The 16084-nt window shown below is 33.8% G+C and overlaps 1 protein-coding gene and 1 long non-coding RNA gene across 3 annotated transcripts in view; one reads left to right on the top strand and one right to left on the bottom strand.

Moving 5' to 3' along the window:
* LOC112858714 (transmembrane protease serine 11F) overlaps positions 1–16084 on the bottom strand; it is a 92555-nt gene that overhangs the window by 30111 nt on the left and 46360 nt on the right. For both annotated transcript variants that reach the window (XM_086704921.1, XM_086704922.1), the window contains exons 3-4: positions 12690–12841; positions 5237–5355 (exon numbers count right to left, since the gene is read on the bottom strand). In XM_086704921.1, coding sequence (XP_086561047.1) covers positions 5237–5355; positions 12690–12841 — 271 coding nt within the window. The remainder of the gene's footprint in view (positions 1–5236; positions 5356–12689; positions 12842–16084) is intronic.
* Positions 1–16084, top strand: part of LOC147581957 (uncharacterized) — a 286206-nt gene that overhangs the window by 259217 nt on the left and 10905 nt on the right. The window lies entirely within an intron of this gene.

Genomic DNA, 16084 nt, shown 5'->3' with positions numbered 1-16084 from the left:
AAGATACACAATCAAAATACAAAAGTCAGTCACATTTCTATACACTAATAATGAACTATCTAAAAAAGAAATTAAGAAAATAATATAATTTTCAATAGCATCAAAAACAATAAAATATGTACTAGTAAACTAGTAAACTTAACCAAGGAGGTGAAAGATTTGTACACTGAAAATGATAAAACATTGATAAAAGAAATTGAAGAAGACACAAATAAATGGAAAGATATCTTGTGTTCATGGATTAGAAAAATTAGTATTGTTAAAATGCCCATTCTACCCAAAGCAATCTACAGATTCAATATAATACCTATCAAAATTACAATGGCAATTTCCCACAGATAGAAAAACAATCATAAAATTCATATTGAACCACAAAAAACCCTGAATAGCCAAAGCAATCTTGAATAAGAACAAAGCTGAGGGCATCACACTTCTTGAATTCAAATTATATTACAAAATTATAGTAATCAAAACAGTATGATACTGGCACAAAACCCAATATGTAGACTAAGAGAAAAGAATAGACTACCCAAAAATAAAACCATGCATATATGGTCAACTAATCCTTGGCAAGGTCACCTAGAATACAAAATGGGGAAAGTATAATCTCTTCAATAAATGGTCTTAGGAAAACTGGTTTTTCACATGCAGAAGAATGAAATTAGATCCTTATCCTACTCCATATACAAAATGGATTAAAGTCTTACATTTAATACCTGAAGCCATGAAACTCCTAGAAAAAAAACATGGAGAAAAAGGCCCTTGACACTGGTCCTGGCAATGATTTTTTGTATACGACACCAAAATCAGATAAATAAATTAATTAATTAATTAATTAATTAATTAAGCCAAAAATAAACAAGTGGGATTACATTAAATTAATAGCTTCTGCATGGCAAAGGAAACCATCAACAAAATGAAAAAGCAACCTATGGGATGAGAGAAAATATTTGCAAATCATATAGTCGATAAAGGGTTAATATCCAAACTATAAGCAATGACAAAAAAAGAGCTTTTACTATTAAATCTAACCAAAGATGAATAAGACCTTTAAGAAAAACACATTAAAGCTTTATTGAAATATAGTAAATATGGGTAAATAAATGAAGATATCAATTATTTCTCTAAATCTCTCAATTTGAAGCAATCTGAATAAAAATCCCAATATAAATGTTTGTATGTGTGCATATGTGTGTATTATTTGATATGAAAAGAAAAGGGTTAAGAATAACTAAGACATACCTGAAGAAGATGGTGATAAATTCAGGTGTACTGGGTTGAATGATGGCCCCCTAAAAAGATATGTCTAAGTCTGGGAACATGTGAATGTGATCTTATTTGGTAGAATCTTTGCAGATCCTATGTTAAGGATTTCAAGATAAAACCAATGTGGTTTTATCCAGGAAAATCCTGAATCTAATGATTTTAATTTAATAATCCAATGCCTTTATTGGAGTGGAGAAGCACAGAGCAAAAGGTCAGGTGAAGATGGAAACACAGATTGCAGTTATGTAGCTATGTCAGGGAATGCCTGAACCTACCAGAAGCTGAAAGAGGCAAATAAAGATTCTTCCCTAGAACATTTCAAGGAGCCCAGCCCTGTTAATACCTTGATTTCAGATTTCTAGCCTCCATAACTGTGAGAGAATAAATTTCTGTTATTTTAATCCACTAGTTTTTGGTAATTTGGTACAGCAACACTAAGAAACTAATACAACCAGTATCAACACTTACTGTCAAACCGCAGAGGTTAAAACATTGTGGTACTGACACAATGCAAAACAAGCTGATCAATGGAACAGATTAGAGAGCCCAGCAACATCCAAATTCACATATGGAAACTTGATTTGTGGCAGAAATGGCATGGCATATCAGCCAAAAAAAAAAAAGACTGCTCAATCAGTGGTGCTAAGAGAACTGCTTACTCATATGTTGGGGGGGGGGGGCGGAAATGAAATTAAATCTCTAAATCAAACACATATGCAAATATCAACTCCATGTAGAATGAATGCTTAAATGCAAAAAGGAAAAAGGATTTTTTTGACAGTGACATCAGTATCAGAAAGGATTTCTTTTACAAACACAAAGGGCACTAATAACAAAAGAATGATGTACGTAACTATATTAAAACTGAGAATACTGTTCATTAAAATATGTTATAAAGAAAATGAAAAGGCAAGTCACAAAATGGAAAAAAGGATTGAATTGAAAGAATTTTTCAATAATATAATGAACAAAGTATTCATTTCCCAAAAATGTTTCTAAGAAAAAATTAAAAACCAAAAATACAAGAAGACACGGTCATATTACACTGTATGTTAACTAAAGAAAAAAGAAAGAAAAAGAAGAGTAATGGGAAAAAAATCATGAGTAGATATTTATAAAGGACAAAATACAAATGGTTGCTAACCACTGGTGAACCTTATTAATAATCAGGAAAATGCAAATTAAATCCACAATGAGTTACCATTTTATACAGATACCAGTTTGGCAAAAGTCAATTTGTAGAAAATTTTGGTGAGTAGGAAGGGCAAGATGAACTCTCATGCCCTGCTGGTGGTGGTGTAAATGTCTACAAACCCCCTGGAAAACCATTGATAAAAATCTGCTAAAGCTAAGTATTAGCATAACCTATAACCCAGCAAACCATCTGCTTGGTTCATGACCTACGGGAGGCTCTTGCACATGCACTAGGAGTACATGCGCTAAACTGAAAGGATGTTAATTAGCTGCATTATTCAGAATTACAAAGTAGCTCAAATGTTTGTCAATTGCAGAATGAATTAATAATTAGTAGTATATTCTTTTTAGGGCATTCTACACTGAAGTGAAAATAAATGAGCTATAGCTACATGCATCAAAATGGGAAAAATCTCAAAAATATAATGTTGAGTGAAAGAATGAAATCACAGAAGGATATAATATGATTACATTTACATAAAGTTCAAAAGAGGTAAAATTGCATACTATGCTATTTGAGCATGCATAAATAGGTGATAAAACCACAGAATGATTAAATCCAAATTCAAAATAGAAATGTTTAACTATGAAGAAGAGAGAGAGAGAAGAACATATAGAGGTTTCAGAAGTACTGGTAAAGTTCTGAAAATTGGTGGTGGGTTCTTGGATATTCTTTGAAATGTTTTACACACTTTTTAAAGTATGATGATATCCCAACAAAAATGAATGAAATATCAAATATCAAATACCAAGACACATCATTATGAAATTTTAGAAAACAAAAAATAGAGTACAAAATCTTCTAGAGAAAGAAGACATTTCCTTAAAAGAAACACCATCTCTCATCAGCTGCATGTGATAGAGTAAAAAAAATGAAGCAAGGTTTCAGATGGTCTGAAGAGAAGTGATTTTCAATTTAAAGTTTTATATTTGAACTGTTGCTTGAGTGGAACATAGGACTTTTTTCCAACATAAAGTAATTCATAAATGTTACCTCCCATGCACTTTTTTCTTAAGGAAGGTGCTTGAGGACATAACCCACCATATCAAGGAAAATATGGGATTCAAGAAGCAATGGATCTCACATGCTAGAGCAGTCCTGTTTTGACCCAGGTTACCTCTCTGAAGTGGACCTAGAAAGCAATCAGTTCAAATTGAAGCAGAAAGCACAAAGTTTTGAGAAGAATGAAAGAAATAAAGAAATACTGAGACTTTGGACATATCTGAAGATATAGCAAAATGGTGGAGAACTTTAAAAAAATAAGTGAGTTGTATTTAAAATTGCTTCTGGGAGCATTCTTCTTTGAATAGCATAAGAATTGCTGCAACATGATTATTATAAACACTTGTTAAATGACAAACACTATTTAAACAACTATGGAAATGAAAAATACTTTCATTGGTTTTCAATAGTTAGAATCAACCTACATATAGACACATAACTAAATAAAATGCAAATACTTTCCTACATTGTTAATAATTCAGAGAAAGGAAAGTACAATGAGTGAAGGGTTGGAGTGCTAAGGTCATCTTTTAATTGAGCTAGTATTTACAGGTAATCATAAATAATCATACTAATTCAATCTCCTTTCTACAGAGCTATTGCTCTGTTGTTCCAGAATAACTCTCCTAAGCATTAAGGAGTACACTTTAAGCTAATATACTGGGTTTTGCTAAACAAATCTGTGGTCTCCGTGGACAAGCTTTTCTTGGGACAAAAATAGAAGACTATTCTATTTGACTTTCTACTAGGATAGGTAAAGATCTAGCTTGTCTTATATACTTTCAAAATTAGACATGCCTTGATAAATGTGTAAATTTTCAAGGGAAACCAAAATATTTGAGGGGAGAACTAGATTTGAGATTGGCATCAAAAATTGCCAACATACATCCTCATATGTGATGCTTTACATAATTTTAAGGGGCGCCTGGGTGGCGCAGTCGGTTAAGCGTCCGACTTCAGCCAGGTCACGATCTCGCGATCCGGGAGTTCGAGCCCCGCGTCAGGCTCTGGGCTGATGGCTCAGAGCCTGGAGCCTGTTTCCGATTCTGTGTCTCCCTCTCTCTCTGCCCCTCCCCCGTTCATGCTCTGTCTCTCTCTGTCCCAAAAATAAATAAACGTTGAAAAAAAAATTTAAAATAATTTTAAAAGCAAAATAAACAAAATGATAAGGCAAAATGGCAATCCTATATTCTTATGTTGAAAAAGATTATGGAAAAAGAACCAGGAAAGAAAATCAAGAGTTAAAAATAGGAAGAACATCTATTTGACTCATCAGGTTTTTTGTTGTTGTTGCTAATTGGTGGCCTACTGTAATCTACATACATTTAATGGTACATAACATTATTCTAAATATTTTACATATATTAAGTTGTTTAATCCTCACAACCAGGGGCGCCTGGGTGGCGCAGTCGGTTAAGCGTCCGACTTCAGCCAGGTCACGATCTCGCGGTCCGTGAGTTCGAGCCCCGCGTCGGGCTCTGGGCTGATGGCTCAGAGCCTGGAGCCTGTTTCCGATTCTGTGTCTCCCTCTCTGCCCCTCGCCCGTTCATGCTCTGTCTCTCTCTGTCCCAAAAATAAATAAACGTTGAAAAAAAAAAAAAAATTAAAAAAAAAAAAAAAAAAAAAAAAAATCCTCACAACCATATGATCTATATATTATCTACAGTGCACAGAAGAAGTTAAGGCAGGAAGAAGCTAAGTTCTTATAGCAACCATATTGAAAGTGAAACAGAAAACACACTCATAAACTTTTGGAATTTCTATTGAACTTACCATTCTCTCAATCTGATGACTCCTTTCTATAAACTCTCTTGAGCTTTTCATTCCATAATTTTCTTTGTATTTTATATTTGTTACTTTAAAAGAGGCAAGGTAATAGAATGACTTATCATCTGAAAGGTAAAAATAAATAAAAGGTCCATGCTTAAATATAATCAGTTTTGTGTCCCCCAACCCCAGGAAATAGATTTACCATAGTGCAGTTTATTTCTTCTTGGTGCAAAAATTATTGTGGACATTTTTCAAATATTTTATAATTTTATCATTGTACCCATCTAAAATAGAAAATTCAGGCCTCCAAGTATACTTTCAGAATACCTCATTTACAGTGTTTACGCATATCAAAATTTTCATACAATTGGACATGTAACATGGAGAGTAAATATTGAAAGTGACTGCTAAAAGTCATGTAAAAATTATCAATTTCCTCAAAGAATTGTAACATAAGTATATCTTGCTGAGCTGTATTATGAAGATACATTGAACAGGCTATCAATTTTTTCCATGCTACTAATAGGAACTAGTATTTATTGTTTTCACTTTCTTTTTGCCCAATTAACTCTCAATTCTCTGTAATCTACCCTTAACACACCAGTGTAACTGCCATTGTCAAGGACAACAGTCATAATATCTAAGAGCCACCTTTTTGGGGGTCTTTCTTCTTTTTAATCTTGATTTCTTTGCCGCCTTAATAATATTCCTTGAAACCCCATCCTAGACTTTATGGAGACATCTTCTAACTTTCTTTCTACCTGGCCACTCCTTCTCAGTTGCCTTGGAGAGCTCTTTATTTTTACTTCTATCCTTAGCCACTTAGCATTTTATCTTGTCCCGGTCCTGTTAATGTTAGTTAACTCCTTCTGGGTGATCCTAATGGTGATGGCCTCAAACATTAAGTATTTGTTGATGTTGAAAGATCAACTGGGGCACATTTACATTTGCAAGGGTTTATTTGAGCAAAGGGCGATTCCAATTGGGCAGCATCAAACCAAGTGATTAAGATCCCTCCACTGACAGAAGTGAAGGGAAATTTGTATAGACAGGATGTAAAAGAAAAGTAAGGAAATCATTTGATTGCCTGTAGCTTAAGCAGTTGCCTTATAAAGGAAAGCCTACTGAGCTGTTTGTGATAGTTGTTCTTAAGTTTCATTTTCTGAGATTTGAGTGCACTGACTCTGGTTTAGGTTTAGGTTTCCTTACGTAGGCTACCAAGGCATTAGAGCCACCTTAGTCCAATGACTTCCCTGTTTAATTATTTTAACAATTGATGACCCCTAAATTTTATCTTCAGGCTAGATCTTTGTCATGAATTTCAATTCTCTATCAAATAAGGAGACTATTTGTTGGACATCAAATAGGCACCTTAAAAATAATATTTCCAAATGGAAATAATCATTTACTTCTTCCTGTACCAAGCCTGCCCTACCTCCTACATTTTCTATCTTCATTAACAGCTCCATCATCCACAGTCACCCCAAACTTAGCTTCATCCTCATTTCCAACATCCAGCCTTTCCATCTTTAAGTTTTATGTATTGAATCTATTAATATATCTCAAATCCTTTCTCCCACCCAGAGAAGCTACATCCTTAATTCAGGTCCTCATCAACCACCTAGCTAGTATCTATCCAAAACAAAATGACTTTTTTATTAAAAAAGAAGTTGCCCATCTAGATTGTCTATCTTAAATGCTATCATTACAATAATATCATTACAACCAGACTAGAAATCTTAGACATTAGAAATCTTGATCTCTTTCTAATTAATCAGCAAGTTCTGACTATGTTATCTAAATTTTAAAAATCTATCTTCTATTCACATGTTGTACTGATACTAGTGCTGTAGTTTATTCCCTTATTATTTATTGTCTAGAAAATGTAACAGCTGGAGCACCTGGATGGCTTGGTCAGTTAAGCTTCTGACTTTGGTTCAGATCATGATCTCCTGGTTTGTGGGTTTGAGCCCCATGTCAGGCTCTGTGCTGACAGCTCAGAGCCTGGAGCCTGCTTTGGATTCTGTGACTCCCTCTCTCTCTGCCCCTCCCCTGCTCATGCTCTGTTTCCCTCTGTCTCTCAAAAAATGAATAAAAATGTAAAAAAAGAAAAATAAATAAAATGTAATAGCATACTAACTAATACCCTGCCTCAAGTCCTGTTTTTCTCAAATCTATTCCCCACATAGTAATCTTAAAATTGCAAATTTGACAAGATGACTTCCCCAATTAAAATGTTTCCACTTTTCTCCGTTTCTTATGGTAAGGTGTCTTAACTCTACTATGATCTCCAAAAGTTTTCCTTGACCTGGATCCTACCTGTGCCTTTGAGCATATTCTTTGCAACATTCCCCTTAGGATTTATGTTGAAACTACAGCAAACTGTTTGCATTTGTCTACATTCACCATGCTGGGTATTTGTTTCCCCCTAAGATTTTGCTTCTGTAGACCCTTTGCTTGAAATGCCATTCCAAAGGCATTTCCATGCATAAATTCTACTCATGACATTACTTCCAAATGGGGAAAATGTATGGAACATTCAGCCTTAGTTAGATAAGGACTTCACAATTGTGCCACTATAACCATCCTGTGAAGAGCTCTATTTGGTATTTGCCACAATATCATAATAACCTATAGATTTTAGTCCACTGTAATGTCAAGTCTTTGAGCAAAGTATTGTACCATTTTTGCATTTGAAGAGGAAGTACCATTTTAGGTAATATGAGTAAAAAGAACAATACCTTAAGCTTTTTACAAGTCAAGGAAAAATAATTATTTTAATAGTCAATATTTCTTAAGTATATAATAGATCAGACTCTGTGCTAAGCATTCTAACTTTTAATTTAATTTATTTTTTTAAATTTTCAGACTATAAGTGCTATATTAGAAACTCTGAAATGAACAGAAATATATAAAAAAGAATAAAAGTAATCTATAACCCTAACATCTAGAAGGAACTAATATTATTATTTCGACTCATGTTTCTTTTTCTAAAAATATTGTTTTCATTGACTGCAACTCAGTGAATTAGGAAAGTACCCTGCCAAAATGACCCAGCTAGTATATGATGGGCCTGAGATTAAAACCAAGGTTTTAATTTGACTCTAAATCCCATGGGAGCATATATTCCCCACATTCCTGGAACTGGAGCCAGTCTTGTAGAATGGGAAGACAAATGATGCTGTTTCAATCCAGACTTAACTAAGAACACTTAGGTTTTCCAGAAGTCAAAAGCAGCTTTAGAGGAGTGCCTGCGTAGTTCAGTCCATTAAACATCTGACTCTTGATTTGGGTTCAGGTCATGATCTCACGGTTGTAAGATTGAGCCCTATATCGGGCTCCTCACTGGATGTGGAACCTCCCTTTCTCTCTGCCCCTCCCCTGCTTGTGCATGTGCACATGCAAGCAGTCTCTCTTTCCCCCCTGTCTCTTAAAAACAAACAAAAAAAACTTTAGAAAATTGAGTTTCGGATTTTGTGAAAATATAATTCTAAAGGCAATTCTTCAAAATATTTCATGGAATTCTTTATAAAAGATATGTTTTACCCTATAAGAAAAGATATAAGTAATTCTAAATAATTGTGAAAAAATTAAGCTGCATAATGAAACTGTTGAAAAATATAATTTACTATATAATTCTAGGTACCTAAAAAAAAAGACAACTTGAAAACTCAGTGTTTGAATTTTTCTTGTTAATATTTCATGTGAATGGTGGTGGTGATGATTTTATTTATTAATATTAAATTATCCTCATACAATTATGAAGCTATCATTATATTTTTGGTATTTTTCATTGATATTTGATGTTTTTCATTGGTTGAAGATATTTGCAACATATTCAACAGATCATGGATATATATATCCAGAATATAGAAAGAACTACACAAATCAATTAAGGACTTCAATAAAAAATGGGAAAAAGATTTGAACAGGCATTTTACAAAAACAGAAATCTAAATTATAAGTTAATACATGGATAAGTTCCCGGTGTTATTGGCAGTCATCAGGCAGATACAAATTAAAATTACAGGGGCACCTGGGTGGCTCAGTCAGTTAAGCATCCGACTTTGGCTCAGGTCATGATCTTGAGGTTTGTGAGTTTGAGCCCTGCGTCGGGCTCTGTGCTGAGAGCTCAGAGCCTGGAGCCTGCTTCGGATTCTGTGTCTCCTTCTCTCTCTGCCCCTCCCCCACTTGTGCTCTGTCTCTCTCGATCAAAAATAAATAAATGTATAAAATTAAAAAAAATTTAAATTACAATAACACTACAATCTATACCAAATTAGCAAATATATAAAGTATGGCAATGGCAAATGCTGGTGAAAATATGGAATGCAGTGGGAACTCCCATACAGTACTGATAGAAAACAGCTTGGTTTTATCCATAAAGTTCAAAAAGCATATGCCCAGTGATGCAGTAACTCTACATCTGTATGCTCCCTAGATAAACTTCACATACGTGTACCAATACATATGCATAAGAAGGTTCATAGCTGTATTGTTTTAATGTCTAAAACCTGGAACTACCCAAATGTCCATGAACATTAGAATAGATGAGTATGGCATGTGTAAGGCAACAGAATATTAGTCAATATTGAAAATAAATAGACTAAAGCTAACTACAAAGTGGATGACACATAACAATATTGAGTAGCAACAAGGCTCAAAAGTATGTATAATTTACTATTCAATTATGACTTCACTTTTAAATATTTAATTTACCTTCATTTGAATAAAAAGGGAGGATCTAAATGGAAATCTCAAGGAAAAATAAGAATCCAACACTTCATCAGTCTTTTTATCATGATGAGTAACAAAAAGTTAGCTACATTAATTCTGTTAGGCACTTAATATTTAATAACACAGAAATTTTCTTTTAAAGGGATACCCAAGAATTTATGGAGTTGTAAATATAAAACCTGAGAAAGGGAAAAAATGGCTCCTGACATCTAGGAACTGGCCTGATACTATCGCCTAGGCCCTGGTATTCTGTTACAATTTTGTAGAACATCAACATTAGACAAGGCCACTCTGTGACAATATAGGTGATGACAAAAATAAGATCATCTATAGATATATCTGAGCTCAGACAAAAACACTGTTCAAACAAATAATCAAACAAGGCAGAACATTCCCTTATTCTGGCTATTATAAATGAGTGCTCTTTCTCCAACAGTTAACAGCGTTAGCCCCACTTCATTGCTGTTGTCGTTCAGGTAAGATTTATTAAGATACCAAATCATAGCATTATTCCAGCTCTCGGACAGCATCCAATGAAGGATGCATCCTACTTCCTTGAACCCTCCCCAAATCATATAATACACCTTTTCCAACAATCTCTGACCGCCTCATGGTCCCCCATGGTGTATGTTCTCCTCTGCTACAAGAATAAACCCACCTTGTTCAAATGCACCTGTAATTTTGGCGATATTTAGTTGGAGGGCACTGACAAACCATTCATATTCTACAAGTCACTGGATTATTTTATAATCCTTATTTGAAAATTTCCCATATGTTAGGGAGTAGATAATTCATCAGAATGATAATACAGTGAAAGCTAATAATTCATAATTATTGAGATCCCTAGGCTAAAAATAGCTTCCTCAAATAAACTTCTATCCTAGTGATGTAAATTTTATCAAGTATGCTAAAATCCTTACTTCTGTTTTGATTATTTCATATATTTCATTTTTATTTTCCTGCCTTTTAGATCCATTTGTTTTCACTCTTTAAAATTATTATTTTTTAGATACTTTTTCTTCTTGGTGTTATCCTAGTCACTATACTGTGATTTCATTTCATTTTTATTTCTTTATGCTATAAAAATATGTATATTACTTTTTTGAAATGTGTCTATCATCTTATCTTTTGAAATGTATACGTTATTACCTCTATCTTATTCCTTGGATTCATTAATCCTTTGTCACAGACTATCTTCTCTTTTGTTTTACTAAATTTCCATCTATAATGATGCAGCTTTAAATTAACTGCAGGGAAGTTCCATGTAATAGATTTCTGAAATTCTTGAGTATTAACCCCTGTATTAGTTTCCTGTTGCTGCTGTCACAAATAACCACAAATTCGGAGGCTTAAAACAACACAAATTTATTATTTTACTGTTCTGGAGGTTAAAAGTCTGAAGTGAGTTTTATAGGACTACAGTCAAGTCCTGTTTTCAGGGCTGGTTCCTTCTGGAGGCTGTAAGGGGAGAATCTTTTTCAGCTGCCTTTTTCAGCTTCCAGAGGCTATCCTCATTCCTTGGCTTATGGTTCCATATCACATTATTCCTTTTTGCCCCTGCTTCTGTCATCACATAGCCTTCTTCCTTCTTTGACTTGCTTGCCTCCCTTTTATGAAAACCTTGGAGTTACATTTAGGACCCATCTAGAAAATCCAGCATAACTTTCCTTTCTCAGAAACCTTAACTTAATCACATCTGTAAAGTATTTTTTGCCATATAAGATAACATCCCAGGTTCCAAAGATTAAGACATGGGTAACCAAAGTGGGAAGGGAGGCATTATTCAGCCTAGCACAACCTCTATGACATTTTAAAAACACTATCATGCCATTATTTTTATTATCCCTTCATTTTTTTTTTCTTTTTTGAACACCTGCAGTATTGGGGATGGAGGACGTTTTACACACAGAACTACTTTACTCCTTTTTGACCTGGGGATATATTAACAAGAAAGACATAATTACAGAGGACAATTTTGTTTATCCTTTTTATTTCATGAAAGTCAAAAAATGGATATTTTCAATCCCCCAATAAAGTGGGTAGGAAGGTAAACTTAGCATGTTTGACAATATTTCATCGCTTCCTGATCTTTCAAGTGTGACTTTATTGTTGTGAGTCATATGATTCTGGAGAATTTTAGTCAGTGACTCAGTCACATGAGTTTATAAATACACATGCCAAAGTAAAGGTAAATGAATATTGGTTGACTGTCATCTGGTTTAATTAGTATTATCCATTTTTGCACATCATGCAAAATTGAGTTTTCCTTTCTTCCTCCAGTCATGAAACAATCTCTTTTTCCTTCAAAGATAATGTTTGATTTTTAGCCCATTAAAGATTCTTTTTTAGGTAACTTTTCTCTTATCATCTTTGCTTGGGGAACTCATTAATATATTGTTTTTGAAAAACAAAAACATATTAAACTCAGCACATGATGTGATTTGTATCTATTCTAAAGATTAAGCTTTCATTCTTCTTTCTCATTTTAAAACTATTGCTTTTAGATGTCTATCCATGTGATAAGGTATATTGCAAGCTTCACTGGCTGGAAATATGTAACCCTGAACTCAATAATGGAACAAACAATAACTTAACATCAATAAGAAATTAGTAATTACAATTTTAATATCATGCAAATAGCATTTTTTATACGACAGAGAATTTCAAGATATTAAGTCATAGAGCACTTAGGCAATAAAAATGTGACCTGGATACTTACCCTCAACAACAAAATGAGTAACGATACCAATTGCAATTCCTATGATTGCTACAATTGCCAATGTGAAAAGAGCTAGACGTATAGGATCCCAAAATTGTTGTCTTCTTTGATATTCAACTTGTGGGTAATCAACTTCTGAAAACTCAACTGGTCTGTGAAAACAGAAAGAAACAGTAAAACAATTTAAAAAGTCATTTATGTCCACTTGTTATATTCCTCTAAGAAAATCCTTTATACTGCTAAATAATAGGATACTTGGATCTTGAAAAGAACACAAGGCTTTAATTTGCATACCCTCTCCCAACACCCGAATCACAGCATAAATTTTGGTTAAAGTTCTACCAATGTTGTCATTCAAGTGAGAATATTTTCTCACTGCATTTTGTCTGACATATTGGCAATTTGAAATTTGAATGGGGAAGTGCAAAGACTCACTTAATAAAAAGATAATTTATAAATAACATTTCAACATTTTAATAAGAAGTTTCTAGCAACAGTTATATAATAATCTCATCAGTTCTGCTTAAAAGTAAAAAAATAATATTAATACTTTTTAATGATTTGTTTTAAAAGTGGCAACACTGCTCTAAAAGACCTGATCATGGTTCTTTGAATATCATTAGCACCTCCCAATGAAATCACCAATTGTGACTTCTTCTTGATAAGACTCCAATTCCCAGGAAGAATGTTTATTTCCACTTGACTTTTACCTGTCTCTACTCATGCACTATTTCCCCACTCAAAATATCTTAAGCCATTGAAATTATCTTTCTCTAACTTGAAAGTTGGCATTTATTTATTTTCCAAATCCCTGAATAGCATTCAAAGTTTAATATCTTGCAAGTGAGATATTTTTATAAGTTTTTATATATTTTTAAATTTTTTTAATGTTTATTTATTTTTGAGAGTGCTGTCAGCACAGAGCCTGACGTGGGGCTCAAAACCACGGACCCTGATATCATGACCTGAGCTGAAGTCAGACACTTAACCAGCTGAGGCACCCAGGTGCCCCAAGTTTTTATATTTTTAACTTTATCTAACAATATTTATTACAAAGTTTATTCATTAAATGAGATATAGAAAGTTCTTAGAATAGTACCTACCACATTACAAAAATGTTTCAGAAACAGTTCTAGATCCCTAGAGATATGAAGATTTTAAGATACACTCTTTGCCTTTAGGACGTTCACTCTTTAAAAGAGGATACCAATGTGGAAACAAGTAATTAATATATAGCATGAAATGTACCAAAATAAAACTTTGTGCAAGAAGAGAAAACAATTAACTTTTTGGAGGACTGTGTCAGGAGATTTTATCAAGAAGGTGACACGATTAAATTTTGAGTGTGAATAGGGATATGTTCTGAAACCCCCAGTGGATGACTGGAATTGTGAATAGTATCAAACCCTATGTTTTTCCCTATACATACATAAGTATGATAAAGTTTAATTTATAAATAAGGCATAGTAGGAGATTGACAGCAATCTCTGATAATAAAATAGAGTGATTGTAACAAGCTATTGTAATAAAAGTTATGCAAATGTGGTCTCTCTTTCAAAATATCTTACTGTACTGTGCTCACCCTTCTTGTGATGATGTGAGATGAATGACATAAGCATTGGGACTAGCATTAGGCTACTGACTTTCTAACAGTCAGAAGGAGGATTATCTGCTTTAGGTTGACCACAGGTAACTGAAATCACAGAAAGTGAAGTCTCAAATAAGCAAGGGGTGGGGGGTGATGGTACTGATGTAATTAGTACTGGGATTGAAAATATATATGTGCTTTTGTCCTCAAAGAACTTATTATGGTCTCCAAAGTATGTTCATGGTTGCATGTTTTCTCAGCACTGCTGTACTAGAAAGAGGATATGCTAAGGCTGGTGGGCTGATCAGCTCATGAGGAGTCCCGTAACCCAAAGTAAAAAGTTTGAAATCGACTCTGCTGAAGATGGGGAGCCAAAAAAAGTTTTAATCAGACTGAGAATTTAAGATAATCACAGGATGGGGATTAGAGCAAGAGTGCAGAGAGAAAGACTAGTTTAAAGGTTATTTTGAAGGTCCCGGAGAAAGATGGTGAGGACCTGAGCCAAGGCTGGAGCAGTGGGATGGAGAGGAGGAGATGGATTTAGTCAATTCTTGACTTTTGCTGGCTGATTGCTTAGCTGTGGGATAAGCCATTAATTAATGGCTCTCTTGTTTTAGTGTTTAGGTAAATGATTGTGTAGCTCCTGGCAAGATGAGAAAGATTAAAGGAAGAGACAGCGATTTCAATTGAGACATCAATGTTGTTAGTAATGAACAATGTCCTGTCCTTACACTTGGTTCTGAGCCAAATGGAAAGTCCTTATTTTATGCCCTTTTCTCTTTGACTCATTTTATTTTAGTTGTGTCACTGATACCTGTTTGCATGCCTCTAATAAAAGCCAATGTTAAAGTTGGCACCACAGACCCAGAATAAAAAAAAAATGATTAATATCCCCATGTGCAATACCTTCTTCCTCACCCATAATTGAAGTTTCCATATACAAGATCTTTGACATTAAAAATTCTTGATTATTTATTTTGTGGATATTTTGGTTGCTGCGGTTTTTCTCACTTTCTTTTTTCCTAAGTTTTATCAATTTGCTTTGTTGTACCTGACCCCTTCAAGATGCAAGAAATGGCCAAAAACAAATTCTGTCAAATTTGTGGGGATTATAGCCATATACTAAGCCATGATAACATTGCATCATGGTGAAGAAGATTTTTTGAATCATGGCCATATTTAATTTTAAAACGAATTTAGTCTGGTGATCAGTTATTCTCAGTCTGATGTAACTGAGATGTTGACTTTTGTGTCACAGAAGTTGAAGTAAGTTTTACCAAATACTCATTTCCATGTTTTGAGGTAGAGCTGGCAGAAACATTATGCAGATACCAGCTACGTACAAAGGAAGTGGTCTTTAGCCTAATTGGGAAAATAAGGTTATAAAACCCAACAAAGCATTCAAAAAAATTGTAAATTTGTTGGCTAGTCTGTTGTAAAATGTTTGTGCTGGGCATAATAAGCAAAACAAAATGCATTCAAGTCTTAAGTATGCAATAACTAGAATTTGGCTATGAAAAGTTAGAAAGATATTTTGAAATACGTAACATGTTCAAACTTTGAAAAAGATTGTTTTATTTTGATGACATTTCAAATCCCTTTGTATTTTCCTATATGTTTATTATGATCTGTACATGACAATTATTTCTTTAAATCGGAATATGAGTCCGATGCTAAATGGAACCTTTTAACCTTTTTATGGGACTTTGTATTGTATTTATTTCAAAGAGAATTAAGCCTTTGTTCCCTTCATTTTTGAGGAGGAGGGTTGTTTGTTTTGCCTTGTTTTATTTTCTTCATGTTAAAA

This window comes from Puma concolor, chromosome B1 (assembly GCF_028749965.1).
Source record: "Puma concolor isolate L17-30 chromosome B1, mPumCon1.1.hap2, whole genome shotgun sequence".
In the NCBI taxonomy this organism is placed as follows: Eukaryota; Metazoa; Chordata; class Mammalia; order Carnivora; family Felidae; genus Puma; species Puma concolor.
This window is presented reverse-complemented; position numbering and strand designations above follow the sequence as displayed.